The 25,249-nt window shown below is 56.4% G+C and overlaps 7 protein-coding genes across 7 annotated transcripts; 5 read left to right on the top strand and 2 right to left on the bottom strand.

Moving 5' to 3' along the window:
• Nucleotides 1-328: 328 nt before the first annotated feature.
• Nucleotides 329-829, top strand: E0L32_006718 (uncharacterized protein; the record flags this gene model as incomplete). Its single annotated transcript, XM_031141382.1, has 1 exon — nt 329-829. One exon carries the CDS (start codon nt 329-331, stop codon nt 827-829), a length of 501 nt encoding a protein of 166 aa, XP_030994549.1.
• A 1,046-nt stretch (nt 830-1,875) lies between these two features.
• On the top strand, nt 1,876-2,769 carry E0L32_006717 (uncharacterized protein; the record flags this gene model as incomplete). The annotated part of the gene is made up of 1 exon (XM_031141381.1): nt 1,876-2,769. One exon carries the CDS (start codon nt 1,876-1,878, stop codon nt 2,767-2,769), a length of 894 nt encoding a protein of 297 aa, XP_030994548.1.
• Nucleotides 2,770-3,606: 837 nt separating this feature from the next.
• E0L32_006716 (uncharacterized protein) lies at nt 3,607-5,391 on the bottom strand (the record flags this gene model as incomplete). Its single annotated transcript, XM_031141380.1, has 5 exons — nt 3,607-4,540; nt 4,603-4,725; nt 4,796-4,880; nt 4,955-5,102; nt 5,179-5,391. 5 exons carry the CDS (start codon nt 5,389-5,391, stop codon nt 3,607-3,609), a joined length of 1,503 nt encoding a protein of 500 aa, XP_030994547.1.
• Nucleotides 5,392-7,387: 1,996 nt separating this feature from the next.
• On the top strand, nt 7,388-13,963 carry E0L32_006715 (uncharacterized protein; the record flags this gene model as incomplete). The annotated part of the gene is made up of 4 exons (XM_031141378.1): nt 7,388-7,724; nt 7,797-8,766; nt 10,130-10,823; nt 11,948-13,963. 4 exons carry the CDS (start codon nt 7,388-7,390, stop codon nt 13,961-13,963), a joined length of 4,017 nt encoding a protein of 1,338 aa, XP_030994546.1.
• Nucleotides 13,964-14,608: 645 nt separating this feature from the next.
• E0L32_006714 (uncharacterized protein) lies at nt 14,609-16,207 on the top strand (the record flags this gene model as incomplete). Its single annotated transcript, XM_031141377.1, has 4 exons — nt 14,609-15,456; nt 15,513-15,920; nt 16,054-16,132; nt 16,196-16,207. The coding sequence occupies 4 exons, from the start codon at nt 14,609-14,611 to the stop codon at nt 16,205-16,207; spliced, it is 1,347 nt and encodes a 448-aa protein (XP_030994545.1).
• A 434-nt stretch (nt 16,208-16,641) lies between these two features.
• Nucleotides 16,642-21,309, bottom strand: E0L32_006713 (uncharacterized protein; the record flags this gene model as incomplete). Its single annotated transcript, XM_031141376.1, has 5 exons — nt 16,642-18,618; nt 18,689-19,260; nt 19,898-20,003; nt 20,114-20,422; nt 20,488-21,309. The coding sequence occupies 5 exons, from the start codon at nt 21,307-21,309 to the stop codon at nt 16,642-16,644; spliced, it is 3,786 nt and encodes a 1,261-aa protein (XP_030994544.1).
• Nucleotides 21,310-23,076: 1,767 nt separating this feature from the next.
• E0L32_006712 (uncharacterized protein) lies at nt 23,077-25,206 on the top strand (the record flags this gene model as incomplete). Its single annotated transcript, XM_031141375.1, has 1 exon — nt 23,077-25,206. One exon carries the CDS (start codon nt 23,077-23,079, stop codon nt 25,204-25,206), a length of 2,130 nt encoding a protein of 709 aa, XP_030994543.1.
• Between the last annotated feature and the right edge of the window lie 43 nt (nt 25,207-25,249).

The raw sequence follows: 25,249 nt of genomic DNA, 5'->3' as shown, positions 1-25,249 counted from the left end.
GCTTGGCTGCGCAATGTCATGTGCTCCAGAAATCAACGTCAACGCTCAGTTTTACAGGCGATGAGATCTGATAAAAGCGGCTATGTCCCTCAGCCCCGGAGTCGAAGTCTTCTAGAATGATTGCTTTTTCTTGGTGATGCGTCCATCTCCTTTTGAGTGATTCGCACGGCTTTCACTGTGGCCCTTCGCAGATGAATGAAGGCGCATCTCGGCTTGCGGGTTTAGCAATCAGTCCGCCAGCACTGCGTTCAAACCGCAGCGATACCACACAAAAGAGGCAACACTAGAGAGGAATACACTTGATTGGAGGTCCGGACAGTACCACAGCATGGCCGACCAGAGCACAGTGCAGGACAACCTCCCGCCTCCGCCGCCGTACGTGGCCGAGTCGCAGCAGCACGGAGACGACGCCTCGACGGCCCCGCCCCCGGCGTACGACCACGTCGAGACGCCGGCCGATCCCGTACACGGCGACGAGAAGCGTCGACAGCACGAGGCCATCGCCGCTCCGAGATCCCACGGACCGGCTTTATCTGCATCCTCATCATCGCCGCCACCGCCACCGCCACCCGCAGAAGCCTCCTCTTCCTCCTCGTCGCGCGGTGGCAGCAGCAGCAGCAACCCGTTCAACCTGATCAGAAGCGCCAAGGAGGCGTACGAGGCGCGGCAGGCCAACAAGAAGGTCGACTACTACGAGAAGATGTACGGGTTCGTGCCCAAGAACGTCATGACCGAGGCCGAGTGGAAGCGGGCGCGCAAGGAGGCGCCGCGGGAGAGGAAGCCGTTTGAGTCGTATGTGAAGAAGCAGTACTTTGGATCGTGGGACTGAGGGTGTTCTCTTTCTTTTCCTCGAGAGGAGAGAGAGGTATAAAGTGCTTGGGAGAGAAGGGAGTGGTATGTCTCATGAGATGCAGCGCTGTCTTTGGTTTGAGCGATGGGACTCAGCTTTCTCATCAGACTGCCTGAATAACGGTGTATCAGTTTGCAATTTGCACTGGAACGTATAATTCACTCACTGTTTGCCGTTGTTTGCTCTGGTTTGTTGATTCATGGCCTTTCATCAGACAATCGCTGTCGCTTTTGAGCTTTCAAGCTGGAAGACATTGCTTCTGCAAAGCACTGCTGTGAAACCATCTTGAACAATTGTTCTTTTTGTGAATTTTTATTTTTCTTTTCGCTCACAACACTCGGTTCCTCTTTGCTTAATCTTGTTCATACTGTACTTGAACTGTGGTGGCAGTGGAGGAAAAGGGGTAAACAGCCATGAAGGGATGGATGGATGGCTGGGTTGGCCGCTCTGCCTGCAAAACACCATCACTAGCCATCGCGAGTGTCGACTCACAGTGGGACGCACGGGCTACTCTAGGGCTAGCAGCCCCGGAGGAGACTCACAGGCCATGATAAGGCATCCCGGGGGTAAAGGTCGGGGGAAATGGGAGGGGCGTTGGGGGGAGCTTCGGTACATCTCCCAGGCAGACAGTACCTGCCAGAACAGATGACAGCTGCCTCACCTGAGCGTCACCTCGAAATCAAAGAGTGACACACCTCTGCCCGACCCGTGACAATAACCTCAATTCTCGGGCCCAAAGCCAGACAATAGACAACTCTGCCCTCTGATTGGCCCCCTCGTCACCTATTGTTACAGCATCCTCACCTTTTCTCCCATCCTCGAGGGTCGCTGGTCAGCTTTTCTCCTCAACTCCTTTCAACATTGATCCCTTTTCCCCTTCGATCACCCACAACCGGTACTCGAAGACCTTGACGATATTTCCCTCTCTACTTCTCCAAATCTTCATTGTCTCTTCAAGCCACTACTCCCGTCTTATCCAACAGCAACAACCCAGAAACCAAGAAGCCCATCGACAACATCTCAACATGTCGCTCCCGCTTCGCAAGGCGACCCTCCGCCGCCTCAAGAACTACCTCCGCCAGATGGACAAGGTCAAGACCCTGGCCGAGAATGCCATCGTCGTCGAGGATGACTGGGGCCCTGAGAAGGAATCTCCAGAGGAGACATCTGCCAAGCCTGAAAGGAAGGATGGTACCGATGCTCAGACTGCCGAGGGTGGTAAGCCGTCACCCCAAACTCACTTTCGTGTTGGAACACAAAAGTGCTCACATCCATGTCATCAAGACTCTCAAGCCGACCCAAATGATTCCTTCAACGACTCGTCTCCTGACCATAGCGACGACGACGACGACGACGACACCGAGTCCCCAGGCACGACCGCTCCGTCGACCCCGAGTGGCACCCGGCCTTCTAGCCCGACCTCGGACAAGTCCGAGCACTCGTCCTCTTCGTCTTCGGACTCCACCTCCAGCGCCAGCGCCAGCGCCAGCGACGACGACAGCAAGCTGCCTGCCCTCAAGAAGAATGACGACGAGCAGTGGGTCGTCCGGCGCTCCGAGCTCGACAAGCTCCGGAAGTACCACAAGGCCCTGACCAGCATCACCGGCTCCTTGTACAAGGGCATCTCGCGCGTCTACGCCGCCGAGGACGAGGTCTTCAACCGCCGCCACTACGCCGCGCGCGTCTCGGGAGGCCGCTGGCCGGTGCCCGTCGAGGTCAAGCGCCAGGCCAACGCCTGGGCCTACGACGGCCGCAGCCCGCTGTACATGGGCTGCACCGCCGAGGAGTGGCTCGAGGAGGAGGAGGAGGAGAGGCGGCAGCAGGAGGCGTGGATGGAGAGCACCTCGTACGACTACGAGTACCGGTGGGACGACGAGGACAACTGGGACGACGAGGGCCGGCGGGTGCACAAGATTTGAAGGGGGGTTGTGGCGGTTGGTAAAAGGGGGTGATTAGCTAACTGAAGCAAGCTCTTCGTCCTCTTGGATGGACTGGTGAAGGGCGAGGATGCGCATCTGCGGAGATTGGTCTAGGAGCAGATGGACTGGCTGACGATAGAGGTGGCTCTGACGATGATGGCTCACGACAAAGTAGAGTGTCTTTTAGTACCAGCGAGCTCAGTTGTGTGGGCGGAACCTGGAGCTTGTCGTTCTCGACCAGCGGTAGGATTCCCTTTGGTACACTACAGAGTGTAGATCCACACGGGGCTGGATGGTACTTCTCACGACGGAGAGTGTAGATTAGCTTGTTGCTGCTGGCAGGTTGGCCGGTACTCGCCAAGGTGTCTCGGCGTGCTGGCCGGAGACCGAGTTTCGTGACGGAGCGTGGCTGTCTCGCTTGCTTGTCACGAACGTAGGAGGATATGAGTAAATTCAATCATGACATGGGATCCAAGTTTCTTATGAACCTCGAATTTTGTATTTTGTATCAGACTCGCTCGCTGTCAAAATCCCCAGATAACCGAAAGTAAAAGTGCAGAGTGCAAACTCCAGATCCCATGATTACAACCATGATTATGAGAGGAATGATTTGGTTTTCTTTCCCGCAAATGAAATGCCCGTTGGCAGATGTTTTCCAGTTCCCTTTTGATGTCAAGTATGCCCCGATTTCGCAAACTAGTGAACTCCATTATGACTCTCAGTTTTGGATGTGCCTGCAGAGATCATCGCAAATTTGTTGTTTTGTCATTTTGTCGGTGCGCCGTATCCATGCACAATAAGTACGTGGGTGAACCGCTCGAGACGAATCCGACGAAATCAGACCTGGTCCGCGGCCGTCTTGGTACCGCTCGTCTCCTTGCTGCGCGACCTGTCCAGCCCGTCGCTGTTCTCGACGGTCGAGCTCTCGTCCTGGCCCATGGCCTCCTTGCGCGCCTCGAAGCCCATCTCGGTCTTTTGCCGCAGCGCCTCGCGCACCTTGTCCTCGCCGCGGTGCAGCCAGACGGGGTAGCCCGAGGTGCTCATCGGGTAGAGCACCTTGTTGTCGAGCGTCTCGATCCAGTCGCGCGCCTGGGGCCGGGGCCGGCTCGTGATGATGTCGAGCTCGGCGGCGACCTGGGCGCAGTAGTCCTCGAGCGGCAGGTCGTTGACGTCCTGGCCGAAGGGGTTCTCGATCTCGCGGCCGATGAAGAGCAGGCCCAGGATGATGTACGAGGCGCCCAGCGTGGCGGGGATGGTGATCCACTCGAGCTTCGAGCCGAGCAGCTGGAAGGGCATGAGGATGACGTAGACCCAGGTGATCTGGGAGATGGCGATGGCGTAGGCGATGGGCAAGGGCGTGGACAGCACGCGCTCCGTGCCGACGAGGATGTCGTTGAGCGAGGCCACGTTGTTGTAGGCCAGGGTCTGCTGCATGGGCACGGGCAGCTGGCCGTTGGCGACGAGCTCGTCGACGAAAGCGGCGAGGTAGTTGAGGATCTCGAGGGGCACGTTGCCCAGCGGCCGCGTCGACTTCTTGATGGCCTTGCGAGGGTTGCTCGCCATGAAGGACACGCCGAGGTACTCGCCCACGGCCTTGACGGGACCCGGGCGCCGCTGCGCCACCTTCTCGGGCTGCTCCTCGGTGGCTTGCTTGGCGAGGGTGTCGATGTGGCCGACGAGCTGGGAGAGGTCCTCGTAGGCCGTGTACGGCTCGTAGCGGAGCTTGTGCTTGAGGGCGACGGCGAAGGCGGTCAGGAGGTTCATGGCCGTGCTGCAGAGTTTGTTAGCCATGCTTTGCGCCTCCTTGGGTCTGCGAAGCAGCCGTTGACTTACAGCTTGGCGAGGATGTCCTTCTCCCTGTGCTGGGGTCGTTCCGTGGCATGGATCCAGAAGACGCGGCCGAGGGTCTGGGAGGCGAGGATGAGCTGTCCCCAGTATCGGCGGCCTTCGCCGTAGCTGTGGGAGGGAGTGTCAGTTTAGTTGGATCCCCTCAGTGTGTGATTAGACTTCAAGGTCGGCAACGTACCGCTCATATGCTGTCGAGCTTCGGAAACTCAGACCCATACCGACGACGAAACCAGTCACCGTGAGGAGAATCGAGTTGACGCCCACTGTAATGTAATGTCCCTGTTAGTACCTTGGCGCCAGCAGGTAGTGCGAGAGCAGGAGTGTAAATAAGACTTACAAGGCCACACCTTCTGGTTGACGTAGGTTATTGCCGTCGCCCAACAACCAATAAACAGCAGCGGGAGAATCATCTTGGGCAGGATGCTGCCGTGCATCTGCAGGAAGAGGGGCCATTTCGAGTGCTTTCGGATATCACGAGGTCCGGTCTGGAGGTTCGAGAAGCATGGGTCAGCAACGAAGTCCCCGTACCTACTCGGCCTTGGCTGGAATTGTACCACTTACAAAGTAGTCGTCTATGTCGAGGCTGGTCTGTTGTCGGCTGAAGGGATTGGGCGTGTAGACCTTGGGAGACATGGGGATCGTGTCCTCTCGGGTGAGGGTGTTCTGCTTGGGCTGATGTCCATCCTGGCCATGACCGGCGTGTCCGTCCCCGCCTTGTCCTCCGCTGAGGCCGGTGGTGACCACCGCAGGTCCGTGTCCGCCCTCTTCGGCCATTGAGATCGACTTGACTTATGCGGAGGTTGCCGATATGTCGAGGAAGAGGAAGTGATTTTAAATTCGAGTTTTCTTTGCACTGCAAATGTTCGAATGGCTGGGCAGTCAGTTTGCGATTACCGAGGTTCGGCGTGGTTGCTTCTGGGAGAGACGGGGGGTGGGAAGTGGTGAGGGAACAAAGAACGACAGCACTTGGTTCAACAGCGATTGAACTCGAAGGCAGGTGAACAGAACAAAGGAAAGACAAGCATGTAGACGCAGGCTGAGATAGGAAAGGATCGAAGAAGGGAATGGAGAGAAAAAAGATTGACAAAACGGGAGAGCCCTCGTGCACTTATTTCAGCTGCCTGGGATTTTTGGCTCCTTTGGGCTGGCGAGGTCGCCCAAGCTCGTCCCAGCTCGTACATTAAACCGACCTACCAGACTGCCTCTGTACGAGGAACCCCGGCTCGCATTTACAAGGGGCCCGTGCAGCCCTTGCCTCTTACGTGGATCACCTACAAATCTCAGGAACGAGCCTTACCGGGGAGGCGAGTGAAACGCCAGGAGACGCCAAGACCCAGTCTGGCATGGGATGAAAGGGACGTTGAGGGAGGTGTTGGCCCCCAAATGACCAGAAGCAGGCCGACATGTGTGCAGAAACGGGTCATTCTCACTGCGCGGTTAGGGGGCTTCGATGCAGGGAGGGCAGCGGGAGACAGGGGTCGACGGAAGTGCAGTCCAGTCCGGGGTGGTCTCAGCCAGCCCCCGGCCCCGGAGCGGGCGAATGACGATGACGGTTACACGTGTAGGCGGCTTTGCGGCCGCCTCTCCCCTGCACTCAAGCCTGTTGTACCTACTGTACTCAACTCCTTTGGGTACCTAGACTGTCGGCAGATGAGCGTACCTAGTGGCACAGGCTCGGTATCAGGCAGTCTGTTTCTGAGTTGTATTTCCTCCCGCTCTTTCGAACTGCTTGCCTGGTACGGCCGGGTACAGCTTCAGGGATGATAAAAAGCTTAGCACGCACGCCCTGTTCTCGTCAAAATTTCAAGACATCAGTCCCCAAAAAACCAGGAATTCAGGGGTGATGGTGCGGACACAGCGGGTCTCGCTCACTAAATTTGGTATTTCACCACTGTAGCTCCCGCGAGACGAACTACCGAGCCCCCGCTAGCGTACGCACCTAACGGTTGGTTCCGCGCGAAGGAGCACGCTGACTGGACGCTGCGCTCCAATAGAATCGGTCTCGAACGTCTGGGCAGAGGATCCTCAGTGGGGAATGTTCCTCGTAAAATGCAGGGTGTCTACCTAAGCCTCTCTTCTTTGACGAAAGAAGAAGAAGAAGAAGAAACATCATGAGGGAATTGGATGGCTGACATGAACTGAAATCGGACCATGATGACTGGCAGGCAAAACCGACTTGAGAGCGTTTGTGTTCTGATCTCTGACTGGACTGACATTCGACGTACAGACACGGGCGCGCTCCGTCTGGTGTTTCAGATCTCAAACCGTCCGCTTCCAACCGTTCGCTACCTAACGGTGCAGGTGGGAACCAAGCTGCACTGTCAGCGCTATCAATTCTGTTAAACTCTCCGTCACGCGATCGTCCAGTCCCTAACGGAAGTGTTGCCTTCTCTCCGCTACACCGATCGGTTCTAGTCCGATTTCTCAATCCCATCGTGAGGCAGACTCGAGGTAAAGCCCTTCGTGGATGATGAATACCCACCGACGGCCAGTCCAGTGGCGGAACCGTATGTTCCAACCCTGTTCGCATGGCTGTTTGTTAGTCGAAGACCATGTCATTGGTCTTTACGGTTTCAGGTGTGGCGCTGTGGAAATGCGAAATCTTCACCGCCTTTAAGCTTCCCTCCCCCATTCCCCACTTTCTGCCCATCTCGCGACGACATTCGAGATTGTGCGAAGCTCCAAAGCCGACCCCTGAAGACACCAACGTCGAGGCCCACGCGAACACACCCTCTGTGCCTCTTTTTGGGGACGCGAACGCTGCGCAAAGATGCTCTCCGGTATCCTGATTTTCAACCAAAAGGGCGAGAACCTCATTTTCCGCGCCTTCCGCAACGATTGCCGCCCCCGCCTTGCCGATGTCTTCCGCATCCAGGTCATCTCCAACGCCCAGGTGCGATCGCCCATCCTGACCCTCGGGAGCACGACCTTTAGCCATGTCAAGCACGAGAACATCTACCTGGTTGCCATCACAAAGAGCAACGCCAATGCCGCCCTCGTGTTCGAGTTCCTGTACCGCCTGATCCAGCTCGGGCGCGGGTACTTTGGCAAATTTGACGAGGAGGCTGTCAAGAACAATTTTGTCCTTGTCTACGAGCTGCTAGATGGTGCGTAGGACCCAAGAGAAAGCCAACGACATAGCATGGTATCGGACACTGACTTTCTATCCCTTTCTGCAGAGATCATCGATTTTGGGTACCCCCAGAACACCGAGACCGACACCCTCAAGATGTACATCACCACCGAAGGGGTCAAGTCGGAGCAGCGGATAGAAGACTCGGCAAAGATCACAATGCAGGCCACCGGCGCGCTGTCATGGAGGAAAGCAGATGTGAAATACCGCAAGAACGAGGCGTTTGTCGACGTTATCGAGGACGTTAATTTGCTTATGTCAGCGACCGGCGCGGTCCTGCGAGCGGATGTCACGGGTCAGATCATCATGCGGGCATACTTGTCAGGGACCCCAGAGTGCAAGTTCGGCCTCAACGATAGGTTACTTCTCGATAATGACGGGATGATGAGCCTGCCCAGCGGCAACCGGATGGGGACCAAGGCGACCAAGGCCGCTGCTGGAAGTGTCACGCTAGAGGATTGCCAGTTCCACCAATGCGTCAAGCTAGGAAAGTTCGACTCGGATCGCATCATCTCCTTTGTCCCGCCGGATGGGGAGTTCGAGCTGATGCGCTACCGTGCCACTGAGAACGTCAACTTGCCCTTCAAGGTCCACGCCATTGTGAACGAGGTGGGCAAGACCAAGGTGGAATACAGCATTGGTGTCAAGGCGAACTTTGGGTCGAAGCTCTTTGCTACGAATGTGGTGGTCAAAATTCCCACGCCGTTGAACACGGCGAGAATAAACGAGCGCTGCACCCAGGGCAAGGCCAAGTACGAGCCGTCGGAGAACAACATTGTGTGGAAGATTGGTCGCTTCACGGGCCAGTCTGAATTCGTTCTGTCTGCCGAAGCCGAATTGACCAGCATGACCAACCAGAAGAGCTGGAGCCGGCCGCCCCTGAGCATGAACTTCAGCCTGCTCATGTTCACTAGTAGTGGCCTGCTTGTCCGCTACCTCAAGGTCTTTGAGAAGAGCAATTACTCGAGCGTCAAGTGGGTGAGGTACATGACGAGGGCGGGCAGCTACGAGATTAGGTAAGCCTCTTTCTACTGATCTGCCGCTTTGCCAGGGGCCGTTTTACTGATTGCGCGTGCTGCTTAGGTTTTAATGATGGATGGGAGCATGTATTGAGCGCGTAGCACGATCAGCACGTGCCGACTTTTGCATGGCAGGGCGCAGTGGAGTTTTGCTTTTTACTGATCTGGGATCATTGGGATGAGCACGATGCAGAAGGTCAGGACTTTGTTGGTCGAGCAGTGAGTATGGAAGGGCCAACTGTACAAGTCGTGTGGTGCCTCTGTCATATCGCGCCGCCATTGGGACTCCCCAAGGTTCTGTTCTTCGTAAAGTACAAAAGTCAACCTCGAACACGTGCTTGAACTTGCAATCTGACGCTGTGGTACCAAACTCAAGATCACTCCGATACTCGCTTGATTGCATGTTAGTAAATACCGCCAACCAATAATCAAATCAGAAAGTCGGCAACTCAACCACGAAGTCAGATAGCGCTTGCTCAGTTTTCACAACCCAAGTTTGGTTTGCCCTCGAAAGAACAACTCGAGTAGCAGCGCACCCTTGCCCCTGACTGACCAAGTGTCACCCCTCGTGGCGATATTGGACAGCATGTCTCAAGCAGGAACTGCCCGGAAGAGGCCAAGCGGATACGCTGCAACGATGCTCCGGTTCGGCCCTGACTTTTGAAGGCTTTCGAACCTGCATTCTACCAAATGCCATGTGCATTTTCCGTACTTTGACTCTTTCTGGTTCAGAGCCCTGGGTGATTGGAATCCGCCGTGTCTGTCTATTTAAACAGGCCCTTCTGCCCATCTCACCCATCTCACAGAGTTTCTTCTATCTCATCGTACACAACAAAAGCATCGCTTTCTCGAAGACCATCACAGACTGATCAGCCACAACAATGACCCCTGCCATCTTCATTCAAAGTACTTGATTCAAAGTACTTCACCTTGTCAGGCCCTTCACATCGTTCTCTTCGATTAAGGCTCTTCAGGTGGATCATCTCACTGTCTTGATTCCATTGAACAAATGGACCAGGGTAAGCTATTTCATCTACACCTTTCTCTAGGAGTCGCAGGCGAGTTGCCTCACTGCTACAGCCCATCAGCCATCTAATCCCATCAACCTTCCCTCAACCTCCCATCAACTCTCGTCCATCAACTCCCTTCCTATCATCGACAATCCCATCAACTATCCGCCATCCCATCAACTTCCGTCCCTATGACCGACCATTCTATCAACTACCATCCCGTCATCGAGAACTCCATCAACCATCCCATCCTTCATCCGCCACCTTTCTCGTTTCACCTTGTTCAAGAAGTCGTTTGCAGGCTCTGAGACCAAGCAGCGCCAGCTGGAATACTACTGCTGGGTTGGCAGAGGTCGCAAGTCGATTGACTCACCCTTCAAGGGGCAATCCGAGCCGGCCCTACCACCCGGCACTTCCCAAGTGCCGGAGTCAATCATATACCTCTCAGACTATGTCGAACCCACATGCAATTACTGCGGCAAGAAGGGCGTCGACATGCATTGTAATGGATCCTTCGTCGCGTTTGACGACGGTACCTCTTTTGCTACCTACTACTGCAATGAGGAATGTCACGTACGGGACTTCGCCTCCTTGAACCAGATCATCGACCAGATTGATCGACCGATCAATCAGACAGCTAACCACCTCTGCAGTGCCACTGCCATCTCTTTCTTCGACCATATCTACGGAGAGTGGCAAGCCCGGTCGAGCTCACCGGCCCTAAAAAAGAAGGTCTCGGGTCCGATGATTGCCCCTGCTCGGGAGAACCAGGACGGCGCCCGGGGCGAGGAGCAGATCGACGATGGGGACGAGGGCCGGGGCGGCCTTGTCGACTGGCTTCAGGAAGATCTTGGTCTCCGCCATACTCCATCTCCTATTCCCGAAGCGGTTTCTACCGCAATATGCGCGCCTCTTCTGCCGTCTCCTCCCTCGTCTGGCGAGGAGTTCGATCCCTCTTCAGCCGCTGATAGAACGCCGTCACCAGAGTCGCCGCAGCCAGAACGGCAGCGCGAGAGGGACCCTTCAGTCTCGAACGGGCCATCGGTTCGGCCCTCAAAGAGGCGGGCTTCAGCCCCAAGCCCATTGCCTCCCTTGCTGCCGCCGCGGGTACCGTGCCGATGCCAGTGCCGATGCCAGTGCCGATGCCGCCGCCGACAGGCCACAGCAGTCCCACAGCACCAGCAAACCCCGGAGGTGGCGGTCCCACCCAAACAGCAACAGGTCCCTGGGGTGCCGTTGACTCCAGAAGAAGCCTGTCCTCTGCCCAGGGGGTACATGTTCGGCAGGCCATGCAACTTGCCTTACTAGTGCCACAGCCAGGTGCCCGTCTACACGACGCCGCGGCCTGCGGGCTACGCCGTGAGCTCTTCGTAGGACAAGAGGAACTTGGAGAAGCGGATTGAGTGCAAGACGTGGATGGCGGAAGCCCGGCTGCAGAGGGAGGAGAAGGAATCGGGTTATCATAATAAGGACGGAGAACTCAACCTATCGATCAACCAATCGTCGCTCATTGTCCCGCGATTCTCGGCGCAGACACCCTAATCAGCTCAGTCATATTTACGCCTGCTGGTGATTTCTGGGGTCGCCGGATATCTCTCATCATCGTCATCGTGCGGTATCTTCTGTCTCGGCGTCATATTCCAAGTCTGCTCATCTGATATCGCGATGCTGGTTGGCGGAAGGGGCGGGGGGCGGGGGGAAGAAGAGATGACCTATCTTTTCTTCTCTAGTTTTCGTTCTTATGCTTCTCTTTGCTGTTTCATCTTGGTTGGATAGAATGTAGCAGGCTGTTGTTGGAAAGACACTGTTTATTGGCATTGCCGCTATTTTGCTGTGCCTTCAGCGACCGAACTCGCGGTGACCCAAATGCCCTACAAATGAAGTTGCATCTGGACTTTCTCCCACGGATGAATTATCTCACTGCCCAAAGCCTTGATGTGAATAAAAAAGTATCGCTTGATTATCAACAATGCTTTCCCCTTTTGCCCTCCTTGTGATGTTTCCACGGTGCCTTCCTTCAAAGATCTGATGTGCATGTCTAAGCGGAAGGAGCAAGGGCCCACCGTGGGCCTGGTGGTGTCTCCACAAATTCTTCTAGCTTCTCGCTCGCAACTGCCTCAAATCTTCTCACAGAATGCACGAGCCTATTGTAAGATCTACAATGACAGTCTGGCCTTGCCCGTCCCATTGCAGACCACCGCACCCATCGCTGGTCGACTCAATGCATTGCTTTCGCGAGCATGGTTAAGCTTAACAATAAGTCATTCACCGGCTGCTGGACCTGCAGATCTCGGAAAGTCAAATGCGACGAGCAAAAACCGCAGTGCCAGAAGTGCATCCAGCGCGATCTCGAGTGTGAGGGATACGGGCTCCGGCTGACCTGGGTCGTGGGCAGCGGAGAAGACGGTTTGGATAGCCTTCTTGTTAACCAAGAGGAGGCCAACACTGCCTCGCCCAATCGTCGACGCAGCAGACGTGCCTCGCCCAATCGTCGACGCAGCAGACGCGCCGTCGAGCTTGTCGTCACTGGTCCCAGTCGCTGCTGGACCTCGCCGGAAATTGACGCTATGCTCGAGCGGATAGACACCTGCCCTGATGGTGCATCAAGGAGCGAGGCTGGTGGATTCTCCGTCTTCACTGCACGGCCACAGTCACGGTCAGAAACCCCGACAGGTACCACACCAAGGCGCCTCAACCCTTCCGACACCAGCTCGGGCGGTCAATTTCCCAGAGACTTTAGATCTGCGCACTCGGCTTCTCAGCCTCCTATCGGGCCTCAGCCTGATCTCGCCTCCGCTACAGATCGGTGCCTCATGCATGGTGCGGCAAGTTTGACCGAGCTCCAGCCCCTGCCCGACAGTCCCCGTCCAGCGTTTTCAGGCTTCAGTCCCGGCCCGCAAATTCCTGCGAAGCCGCTTGGGGACATAGGAAATACTGAGATCACCCGAAACTCCACTTATGAGTCCTCCACATCAATCGGCATTCGTACCGGGGCCATCGGATCAAACGGGCCACAGTCCGATAGCCTCTCCAAGACACCTGCTCCGAGACATCTGGATCTTCTTCAGGTGCCAGCTGCACAGAAGCGTTTGCTCCATCACTGGGTGGCCTACACTAGCCGGAAGGTAGCTCTGATTGATGGTCCGCTGAATCCCTGTCGCACGATGATGCTACCCATGGCCCTCAGAGGACTCATGTCAGGCTCCGACACATCGACATCGGACATAGCTACTTTCCACGGCATTTGTGCTTGCGCTGCATACAATTTGTTCGAGCTTGGGGGCAGGAAAGAGAGTCATGATTATGAGCTCGCGTGTACCCATGACCAGCAAGCCCTCCGGTACCTTTCACACAACCTGACCCAGGCCGACCAGCACCGTGACCAGTCATTTGCTATGGCCATCATGGCTTGCATCACCATTGACGCCATCTCCGGCCGCACATGTCGTTGGAGGGTACACCTCAAGGGTGGTCTGGCTTACCTCGACAACTTGGTGGCCAGAGCCACCGAAATGGATAGCTCGCCGGCTTTTCAGACACACCTGGTTGCGATGGCTATACTCTGCGGGCACCAGGTGCCCCCAGAGTACAAACGGTTTCTGGATGGGCACAAGACCATGGAACTTACCTTTCCATACTACGGGGTCACGAACTCGTTTCTACAGAATCTGGACCGCATGAATGAACTAATAGCAGCAGAAGGGCTTCCCAGCCCTCGCGACCTCGACGCCTTTGAGCTTCAACTTTACCTCAATTTCCCTTCCACGACAGAGAGCCCATTGTCACAGACCCAGGCTACGATGCTGCAACACATGACGCAGGCGTTCTACTACGCAAGCCTTGTCTTTTTCCAACGGTCTGTTCGGGGTCAGCCCCTGGATACGGTCCAGGATATGGTAGAGAACGGAGTCTCGCAGCTAGAAGGCATCGAATCAGTGAGCAACGGCACAGCAGGCTGCATCATGCTGTGGCCGGCCATCGTGCTGGGTGCTGAATGCGGCACGCCGGCAGTTCAATCTCGCATGAAGGCCTGGTTTCGCGCAAAGCAGCGGCTCGGGTTCCGGAACAATGTCGTGATTGGCGAGCTGGTGCAGACGGTCTGGGACAGCAGGGCGCTAGGTGACGATGCTGTTGACTGGAGAGTGCTCATAGACAAGGAACAATTCGACGTGTTCAGGATATGAATATTGTATGAGTAAGGAATGATGATATCAGATTGCCGGTATTTTAGAGGCGCTGGAGTCGGGCTGTGGTTGGTTATGGTTTATTGGGCGAATACTCAAGTCTGGCTGGTAGCGAGGATCGGGCAGAGTTGATCCGAAACTCAAAATAGTGATATTCAATGAATGACTAGAGGCCAGTCACGCAAAAGAGGGCTGGGGAGACTCGGTTTCGCCCATGCCTCCAATTCTGGTGATATTAGAGCAGGCCTCTCTTATTTTTGCCCCTGAATGTTCGACTTGTACATGCCTTAATTAGTGCGATGGATGGGTCTGAAAGAGGTGACGCGATTGGATCGCTTTCTCCTTCCCAAAATTTTGGTGAACACCCAGTCCTGGTGGGTCTCAGTGGGTCTCCTCAGCGGAGATGAGATGTTGCTTCCACTTAGACGGAGAGCACGCTCTTTCCGACCAGTTTCGTTATTCGAATTGATGCTTTACCAATGATGCCTGGCCTGCGTATTTAGTCTCCGGGCTTCCCATCCTCGGGATGTCTTGCCAGATCTTTTCGGCAGATCAAAAGCGCCTCTTCAACATTACCCACGCCTCCCATTGCTTCAACTTCCAATGCAGAGAACGAAAAACAAGCCGTCCACAACCCCGTCGGAGATGGACGCCGTCAGTCATGGTCGTGTCTCAACAGACAGCCATTCCAAGAAACCTCCCTCAGACCGTGCCAAGCTCGACGATGAAGGTGTGTCGCCCGACCATTTCGAGTTCGGTGGCTCGCTCGGCGCCTCCGCCCTGATGATCGGCTTCCCCTTGCTCATGTGGTACATGTGGGTTGGGCTCGAGTACTACGACGGACAGCTACCGCTCCCTTCGGCTGACCAGTCCTGGTCTGAATTTGTCTCGCACGTGGCGCACCTCGCATACACGGGAGCCTTCCCCTCGGCGCGGGCGTGGAAGATCTACTGGGCATTCTTCCTGATGGAGATGTTCTTCTACTACACGCTGCCCGGAGTGACAGCCTACGGCAAGGCACTGCGCCACGAGGGCGGCAAGCAGCTCAAGTACTTTTGCAACGCCTACTTCAGCTTCTACGCGACCATGCTAGTTGCCGCCACGCTTCACCTCACTGGCGTCTTCCCTCTGTACACCGTGATCGACGAGTTCGGGCCTATCATGTCGGTGGCCATTCTTTCCGGGTATATCAACAGCCTTCTCGTATATGTATCTGCCTTTGCTCGACAGCGTACGCATCGGCTCTCTGGCTATCCGATCTACGACTTCTTCATGGGCGCCGAGCTCAACCCGCGTATCGGAATCCTCGACCTCAAGATGTTTTACGAAGTACGCATCCCCTGGTTCATCCTCTTTCTCATCAGCTCGGCCGCGGCTGTGCGGCAATACGAGGACTATGGATACGTGTCTGGAGAGATCTTGTTCGTCTTGATGGCGCACTTCCTGTACGCCAATGCCTGTGCCAAGGCTGAGCAGTCAATCGTCACCAGCTGGTAAGCCTTTTCGTTACACACCTTACGCTGTGGTGTATTGACATAGTGTTGTGCAGGGACATGTACTTTGAGAAGCTAGGCTTCATGCTCACGTTCTGGAACATGGCCGGCGTCCCCTTTTCGTACTGCCACTGCGCTCTCTTCCTCGCCCGCCACCACCCCGATGAGTACCGATGGAACAAGTACGCCCTTCTGGGTCTGGCTATCGCATATGTGTTTATGTACTGGGTTTGGGATACAGCCAACGGGCAGAGGAACAGTTTCCGACAGATGGAGCGCGGGCAGTGGAAGCCGCGCAAGACCTTCCCTCAGCTGCCCTGGCAGGTCATACACAACCCCAAGACTATCGCCACCGATACGCCAGACCGCCTCCTGGTGGATGGGTGGTTCGGGCTGGCGATCAAGCCGCACTATACGGCCGACATGTTTTTCGCTGTGTCGTGGGCTCTGGTTACAGGCTTCAAGTAAGTGTCAAGATCTGTCTTATTGTTTGTGACGCAGGGAAGGACCATGCTGACGAGGAGGGCGTGATAGGAGTCCATTTCCGTGGTTCTATCCCGTGTTCTTCTGCATCATGATTATCCACCGGACCAACAGAGACTTGACCAAGTGCCGGAACAAGTACGGCGAGGCTTGGAAGGAGTATGAGAGGCAGGTTCCATACCTGTATATTCCGGTGAGTTTGCTGCTGCGATTTGAGGGCAAAATAAAGTGTGGTTTGGTGCTAATAATGTCCCAGTATGTCTTTTAAGTTGAGGAGTCAAGTCATGGACTCGTGAGGCAAGATTGCTGCGTTGTCAGACATTGACTCGGTCAGCAAGGCGAGCCATCTCGGGTGAAATTCATCACAAATACAACTGCCACTTATATCCAGACAATCTTTGTACAAAATTGCTTCTTTCTTGTAGGAATATATCGTTGCAATGAAGCAGCCGAGGATATGAGGAAATGATCAAACGTATCTTGAGGGACAGTTGTGGCCTTGACCCGGAGTTTTGAGAGGTTCAGGGGTAAATGGGAATGAGATGAGGGGTATTCCATTGCTCTATATAATAATCATTGCATCATGCCGAGCTCATTAATTTTGATTTGCATCGTGCAGAGTCTCATAACTCACGATGGTCATATTGTACAATGTTTTTTTTTGTCCTCCATACAGTGACGATCAGTCACTGCGAGGTTGTTTTACAGCCCAGCAGACGGCGGTGCTTCGCTCCCCACGCCAGACAGAATCCACGACTCTGAAGTGCTGTCAAAGTCGATCGGCCCTAGCCCAAAGTCCATCCACTGATCGTCGTCTTGGCCGTTGCCTCGGAAGTCCACAGTAATGCCGGGCATGGTCAAGAGATCGTGCTGCCCTGACGCCGATGGCCCAGACATGATGTAGGCGGCTGTGTCACCCATCATGGAAGGTCCGTCAATTTCAGGATCAATATCTTCTGTTTCTGTATCCTGTGGCTGCTGCGCTTGTGCTTTGGCAGACTCTTGTGCCGATTCTTCAAAGTCGGTCGGCGGGAAGGGCACCCCGCTCTTGACGATCCGGTCCTTGAGCATCTCGAGACTCGCGTCGAGAGCCTTCCTCGCCGCGGCCAAGATGGCCTCCTGTACGGGCAAGCCTGCGAGCATGCCGTTCACCTGACCCAGGCAGCAAGAGTAGAAGCAGTACGCCTTGAAGTTGGTCTCGCCTTCCACGATGCGCTTGTGCGACAGCGCGACGATGGAGGTGACGGCCTTGTACAGGTCCTTCTGCGACAGGGTCATGGAGCCGTCGAACCCGAGCAGCGACGGGTCCTCCTGCAGCTGCTGGATCGCCTCAAAGGTCACGGTCGTGCACGTGTCGAGCAGCACGCACTTGAACAGGCCCCTGCCGTGGATGCGCATCAGGTCGAGGTCGTCCTGCGCCGGGCCCGGCGAGGCCACGGCGGCCATCTCGTCGCCCTGCTGCCCGATCCGGCCGAGCAGGTTGGCGTCGCCGGTGAGGATGGCGACGATCTGCAGCGCCGAGTCGAGGTGCATGCGGCGCGAGTAGTAGTACTGCACGTGGACGAGCGACTTGCGCGCCCAGGGCGCGTGCAGCGAGTGGAAGAAGCGCCGCGTCAGGATGTCGATGAGCTGCACCTGGAACGCGGAGGGCTTCCGGTGGTCAGGTCCGCCCAGCCCCACGTTGCGGCCCATGGACTCGAGCAGGGCCGACGCCGTGCGGCAGCAGCTGCTCAGCTCGCGGCTCAGCCGCAGCGCCTCATTGTACGACTGGTCCACCACCAGGCCGTTGAGGAACTTGGCGATGCGGAGGCGCAGCGGCAGCGAGCGCAGCAGCAGGCGCTGGCACGAGGTCTGCGTGAGGACGGTGTCGGGCAGCGGCGGCTCGAGCATGGACTTGCCGCCGTCGGGGGACATCTGCTCGTCGTTGATGTTGGACGGCGGGCCGCAGTCGAAGTCGTCCGGGCTGATGAGGGGCGGCATGCCCGAGTCGAGGCTCGCCTGGACGACAAACTCGAGGATCGTGGCCCACAGACGGCGCCGCATCTCGATCTCGTACTGCGTGAGCCCGGCGAAGAGGCCCGGGTCGCGGTGCAGGCCCATGGTGAAGGCGGTGTGCATCAGCGAGCCCGCCGAGATCCACACGATATCGTCGCCGTACTCTACCGCGCTCGTCTGCCGGGACAGGAGGACGAGGCAGTACACCTGGATCATGTCCAGAGTCAGGGCGTGCTTGCTGATGGCGGCGCCCTGCCACGCGTGCGCCTTGACGATGGCGCGGCAGGCGGCGATCCGCAGGGTCTCCTTCAGGCCTCCCGGCTCGTTGTCGTAGGTGCAGCTGCCGATGGCGAGGACGATGAGGAATTTGGTCATGAAGACCTCGGTGGCCTGGTTCGGATCCTCCCAGTAGCGTTCGCACTCGTCCAGGAAGGTGGGAATGTGAAGGATGCGAAAGACGGCCTCAAAGGTGCGCAAGTAGGTTTGAACCAGCCGGTCTGCCACGTCCCGAGGGGGTATTGCGGCAGTGAAGTCCGGGAGCTCACTAGAGCTGGCCGGGTTTACAGACTCGAGGTGACGTGCCTTGAGGGCCTTGGACAGGATTTTACATTGCCGTAGCTGCTTGTGAAGGCTCGAATCTGACAGGAAGAATATCTGATAGTTGACATGATGGACTTTCCTGAACTGGTTGGCAGATCAAATTAGAAATGTGACTGTGGCAAGTGTGAATAAAAGGGGATTTCTGTCGTCTTACCTGATCTACAAGATTATTGGCCCAGTGGCTTTGTCCAAAGAGCCGCGTCTTACACACGCGGCCGCTGAGCCTGGGATAATATGTCCCCATCAGACCTTGCATCCTCTCGATCTCGTGGGCCGAGGCCGCCTCGTCATCCACATCTTCATACTCGTCACCCTCGTACTCCTGAGGCGACGGACGAGGCTGGAGTGCACTACCGTTCTTGGCAAAAGATCGGGTCGTGCGGGAGTCTTCTGCAGATGCGCCGTTGGCCGAACGGGTAGACGTGCCGGCCGGAGAGGTGGCCGCCGAGACCTTTCTGGGGCCGCCGGCTGCGGTAGCGCGGGGAACATTGCCATTGGCTGTGGGCCCGTACACGCAGTCCGCGCCGTGCAGCGTGCACTGCCCGCACGGCAGCTTGCGGTCGCAGGCGATCTTGCGCCGGCGGCACTCGGTGCAGACGACGGCGGGCCTACGCCGCCGGCGGACGGGCCTGTCCGCGGAGAACTGCTGGTGCGGACCGGAGCTCGTCATCTTTTGCCCAGGGAGGTGCTTCTCTTCTATCTGGAAGTATCCAAGGGCTTTAGGCTCTAGCGGAAAGGCATGGCAATGTTAAAAGAGTCTTTTTGATCATGGTTGCGCGTTGCATAAGCCAAGGCAGGGCCAGGCAGGGATGACGCATCACTAGCCAATGTGCGAATTTCCCGAGCTCGGAGTTAAGGGGGGGGATTATCAGATGATCTGATAAGATTAGATGGCGCTGGACGGGAGGGGGAGCTGAGAAAGCTCTCGTACTTCGTATGTACGAACTCGTCCCTGATGGAGGGTGCCTAAATAGCGCGCTAAGAAGCAATGGAAAGATGGCGAGGCCGAAAACGGAGGGCCACTGCAATACTTTTGGGTGGACTGGCGATGTAATTCTCCCGCAAGCATCGTATCCACATCGCCATGCGAAATACGGTAAATACGAAAGAGTCCTACGAGGTGCTTGTGCATTAAATCCTGAGCAATGTGAATGACTATTCGAAATGTTCGATATCTCGTGCCAAGTTCAAGTCTGAGGTGCCGCCAAGTCATCGTACATAACATACAGTGCCATCTACATATCTTGCCTGTAGTCTAATCTGCCGTGATTATTACAAAAGGTGTATCATGAATAAAAACGCAAACGCCCTTGACTCTTGCCCTTGATACATTTTCAAGCCTCCTGGGGATCCCACTTGGCACCCATCATGCCCCAAACCTTCTTTACCTCCATGTCCTCGGGAGTCCCGCCCACAGTAAGCAGGATATCTTTGCCCTTGCTGTCGGGGATGTACATCAAGCTCGTTTCCTGTCAGAAGCCCAGGTGTGTCAGTGGGTGGCTCCTCTACGTGCACGTGTGGTACAGGCAACTTCACATCATGAAGGGAGATTCGAAAGAGAAATCAAGTGGTCGCTCACCTTGCCGAGAGTCAGCTTAATGGAGCCTTCGACGTCATTGGGGACATAATTGCGCTCGGGCTTGTTGTTTATACGCGCAATGATGTTGTATTGTGCAACCGCAGCCTGGAAGAATGCCGCGCGAGCCATCTTGCTGCCGCCTGTTCGTGCCACGTCGCCAACTGCATATATGTTCTGCGGGCCCTTGCCGTCGCCACACATGACCTGCAAGGTAGGCTTGACGAGGATCTCTTTGGTGTCTTTGGCAATGGCCTCGGGGCTGTAGTTCTCTATGAGCAGTGAGTTGGGTTTCTGGCCTGTGGCAGGAATCTGTAGTACGACGATCAGTGCCGTGGTTCAATCTGTGATCAGCGGAGGACTATATCAAGACTCACAATGTAGTCGTAGGTGCTCTCGTGTCCGTCAGCAAACTTGAGAGTTCCGCCGACCCCTGCCGAGATGATCTCGGGCCGCTGCTCCAGCATGAGCTCGACGCCGATCTTCTTGATCGGCTCCAGCGAGGCGTCGTTCAGCCTCTTGCCAAAGTGGTTGAGGAGCTGCGCGCGCGAGTGGATGAGCGTGACCTCCTTCTCCGGGTACCAGCTCTTGATGTCCGTCGAGACCTCCACGCCGACCGGACCGCCTCCGACCACGGCGATGCTCTTGGCGTTCTTGACCTTGTCCTGCAGGTCTCGCAGCTCGGCGCACCCAGCCGCCTTCTCTGTCGCGTGAAGATGGCTCGGAGGAGCCTGGTAGGTCCCCGTTGCCATGACGAGGTAGTCGTACGGGACCGCCTTTCCGTCCGCCAGCCGCACCTCCGACTCGGTGATTTCGGTCACCAGACCTTGGACCTGTTCGAAGATACCGTCGGGCCCAGCCTTCTGCAGCATGTCGTAAGGGATGAACGCCTTGTGCTCGTGGCCGGGAATGACGGAGAAGCGCGGGAAGGCGAAGAGGTGGTGCAGGTGCGAGTTGGGCTCGACGAGGACGACGCGCCAGTCCGTGGGGAGGGACTGGCAGAGGCGTCGGACCACCTCGATGCCGGCGAAGGAGCCGCCCACGACGACGACGGTGCGGCACACTGCGACTGGCTTGGCCTTGTAGGTGTAGCTGTGGATGATGGCGCGGATCTTGAAGCCGATGTTGATGGCGATGATGTGTCCGAAGAAGGCCAGGGTCTTGCCCGTCAGGCGCAGGATTTCGCCTGCTGGAGGCATTGTGGCCGAAGTGGTCGTCTAACAGTACTGTGAAAGAGCAGAGAGGGTGAGGTTGATGGAGATTCTGTCTTGGAATAATCCAGCCTACGCCAAACACTTGACATATAAACACTTGACACATAAAGATGAAAGAGTGCTGGGAATCCAAGGCTAATGTGCTCGGGTCATTCTTGGATCCGGGGATGTGAGTTCAAATATGAGGACCTGGCTGGCTACTTAGTACCTACTTTGGCAACAAATGTACGGGGCGGACACCGAAATGTCGGCCGGGCGGGCTTGATATGCCGTCCGAAGACGGCGGCCCTAAGGGGATGCCCCCTACTTCATAAGCGAGCGGTTTGGAAGCAGGGTGGTCTCGTTACGCGGAAGGGAACGAATTCGGTTATCTAATGAAAAGTGCTTGGCTCTCCGAAGGTCTGAGTTCACCGTGGGTCTCCGAGCTCTGTTAACTCCGTGCAGTCGGTAAATTCGCTCATTGGCTTCCCGCCTCCGTGAAGCGAAGTGCGAGACTCCCAGAAGGCTGGCCTTTTGAAGGGCATTGCTTTCATGCCGTTGTCATCCGTCAAGTGATATATCTTAAGACTGGGAGCCGGGACAGAACTTGTGAATTTCTAATACCACCAATAAACCTTCACTCTGAGTGATTGGAGGGTGCATTGCACGCGACACTGTCTGCTTGCCTGCTACTACTCCTTCTCTCGGTCAAAAATGGGATTCGATATCATGGACTTGCTTGTTTCCCTGTGGTGTTTTACCCACTTGCTCCTGGAAAGGCGGCGGCACTCACCGCCCTCCCTGAAGCACTTTTGGTAGCAGAATCAGTGACTCTACCTGCTACCGTTATCGAAGAAGAGGAACCGCAACATCAAGGACCCAGATCTCGGATCTTTCGAGCCGGAATTGAAGCCTAGGATTGCGCAGGACCGGGATAGCGATACGGTACGATACAGCACCGCGTTGCGCGACTGGTTTGTTCGGATCACTGTGTGGGTGCGGGTGCGGGTGCGGGAATGATTCAGGCTGCCGGGCAGTCAGGCACAAGCGCCAGATCTGCAGGTAATCTCATGTGTCTACCTACTAGGTAGGTACCTCCTTGTCTTATTCCAGACCAGCCAGAGCAACCTGGAAAGATAACAGAGGGATTGCTGCCTGCCGACAGGCGTCGTGACTAACCGGCAGTCGCCGCTGAGGAGGATCGAGGCCGCCACCTTTCCAGGATGTTCAGCGTGCTAGGATGGGGGATTATGCGCCACTACGGTTGCCGCCTTGACGCCTTCAGCTTGAAACCCCACTCGTGCACTCCTGCCAGCGCAATCCGCACAAGTCGTGGGGAAAGAAACAGCATTTCCCTCTGCCTAACTCCTGATAGCATGCAGGCAAGTCCGGGATGCTGCTGACGGTGATGCAATGGTGCGCATTGATTGGCAATGGCCCAGTGGCTGATGGCAGTGAGACCCGGGGAAGGATCCGCCTGGCGGGGACGCGCACGCCGGTGTTGACTCACTGGCCGGGCGTACTGGACAAACGAGCAAACAGCCGGCGCTGCATGGACCAGGAAATGCATGGCCGCAGGCAGCAGTTGCCTGTCGAGCGAGTGCAGGATATAAGTATCAGGCTCTCGGAATGCATCAGGGTTGTGGTGGGAGCAATCAATTTATCGTCTCACTTTATCATCTCCCTCATCTACTCAACTCTCTCTTCTCCGCGTTGAAGACCAATGCTGGAGACAACCGCATCCTAGCTTCTTTTATTTCTGCCGCATTCACAATGGGGTTCAGCGTATTGAACGGCGACTCTACGAGTCGCGAGACTGCCAACGGTGATGCCGCTAATGGCCACGCTGTCAACGGTGATGGCCACGCTGAGAATGGCGATGCCGTCGCCACTGACCTTGACGGCACCAACGGCGACGACTCTGATGGTGACTGGAAAACAGACACCACTGGCACCAGCACCACGGAGACAAAGGAGGAGACAAAGGATGAGACAAAGTCGGACGAGCCGGTCGGCTCCGTCAGCACCGTCAAGAATCTATACAAAGGCCCCGAAGATGACGACGGTGACTGGACCTGGGTCGACCGGTATCCCGAGGACGTGGAGGAGGCTGCCGAGAACGAGGAGACTAAGAAGTTCGCCCTCATCGTGCGCAACAAGAAAAGCAACGACAGCCGCAAGACCCTCGAAGCCGACTCGATCATCATCCAGAGCCCTTGGCTGAGGAAGGCGCTGGCCGCCATCCTTGCCGACTACACCGGTGTGTCCTGCGAGCTGGAGCGGCTGGAGTTCGACGCGCCCTTCGAGCCCTTTGTGCACCGCTGGGCCGAGTACACCAAGTACATGCAGCGCTCTGACCTCGACGACAAGACCAAGGAGCACTTGGTCCTGCTGCACGACATCCTCAAGTATGAGATTGGCGACAACCTCAAGGCATTCGAAGATTACGTGCTCAACGGCGTCATTACCTTCGACCACCTCTGGATGATCTTCCAGCCCGGCGCCGTCGTGCTCTCGATGCACGATGACCACGAGGGCGGTACCATCTCGGCCTTTGAGCTCAAGGAGACTGATTACCGCGAGAACAGCATGGAGATGAAGATCTTTGCTCTGACCTGCGACTGCGTGGACTGGGACGGGAGGAATTTTGGCCGCTCAGAAGTCGAGATAGAGATAGGTCTCTTCATCGGCACCAAGAGCATCACGCAGCTCTTTGCCTACCCCCTCGTGTTCCACAAGGACAAGGAAGGCGTGCAGAAGAAGCTCGAGGCCCGAGGCAAGATGTTCGAGGACATGGCCGGTATTCATTACAAGAACTACACCGGGGCGGCCATGGGCTGGGACTGCCGAGGCAACCCGATCCCCATTCAGTGCGACGGCCGTATCATTCTCGATGCCCAGGCGTTCACCCGCTGGAGTCCTTATAGCTTCTACGTCAGTAGTGATTGGACGGCCAAGGATATCGAGATGATGGAAAACTATCAGAAGGAGCAGGGTATCGTGGTGGACGAGAACACCAAGAGCACAACCAAGAAGCTGACCCCATACCACCACATGATTGCCAAGTCCAGGGGCCGTGGCTACTCGTTCAGGCTGAAGATCTGGCTCAGCTTCTACTTTGACCAGATCTCCGACATCACCTGGGACGAGGGTGCCTTCGACAAGCTCGTCCTTCCTGCTGACCAGAAGGAGCTGATCCACGCCATCTCAGAGTCTCAGCTTTCCAGCAGCTCAGCCGCAGCCTTTGACGACGTCATTTCCGGCAAGGGCCGCGGCTTCATCTGCCTGCTCTCGGGTCCTCCTGGCGTGGGCAAGACGTTGACAGCTGAGGCCGTTGCGGAGGACCTGCGCGTCCCGCTGCACACGCTGAGCTCGGGCGACCTTGGTTCCGACCCCGAGAGGCTCGACAAGCAGCTGAGGAGCGTGCTCGAGATGGTCGCCCGGTGGAAGGCCGTCCTGCTCCTCGACGAGTGCGACGTCTTCCTCGAGGCCAGGACGCCGCACGACCTGGAGCGCAACAAGGTCGTGTCCATCTTCCTGCGCACGCTCGAGTACTACGAGGGCATCCTCTTCATGACGACCAACCGCGTGGGCAACATCGACGCCGCCTTCCAGTCGCGCATCCACGTCTCGTTCGAGTACCCGGGGCTCACCAACGCCTCGCGCCAGACCATCTGGCGCAACTTCCTCGACCGCGCGGGGCGCAACACAGACGTCTCGGACGCGCAGGTCGAGGTCCTGGCCCGGCTCGACCTCAACGGCCGCCAGATCAAGAACGTGCTCAAGACGGCGTCGCTGCTGGCCTCGAGGAAGAACACGACCCTGAAGCGGGAGCACATCGACACTATCCTTGCCATCCAAAAGCACAGCCCTCTGATGCAGGCCTCGCATATTTATTTGTAAACATCTTTCTTGCAAGATTTGGGTTTCCCGGTTTGGGGCGCAG

The sequence above is a fragment of the Thyridium curvatum genome (genome assembly GCF_004353045.1).
Source record: "Thyridium curvatum strain D216 chromosome Unknown NODE_39_length_367864_cov_79.813791, whole genome shotgun sequence".
Classification (NCBI taxonomy): domain Eukaryota; kingdom Fungi; phylum Ascomycota; class Sordariomycetes; order Thyridiales; family Thyridiaceae; genus Thyridium; species Thyridium curvatum.
Note: the sequence above shows the minus strand (reverse complement) of the source record. Positions and strands in the feature narration are given on the sequence as shown.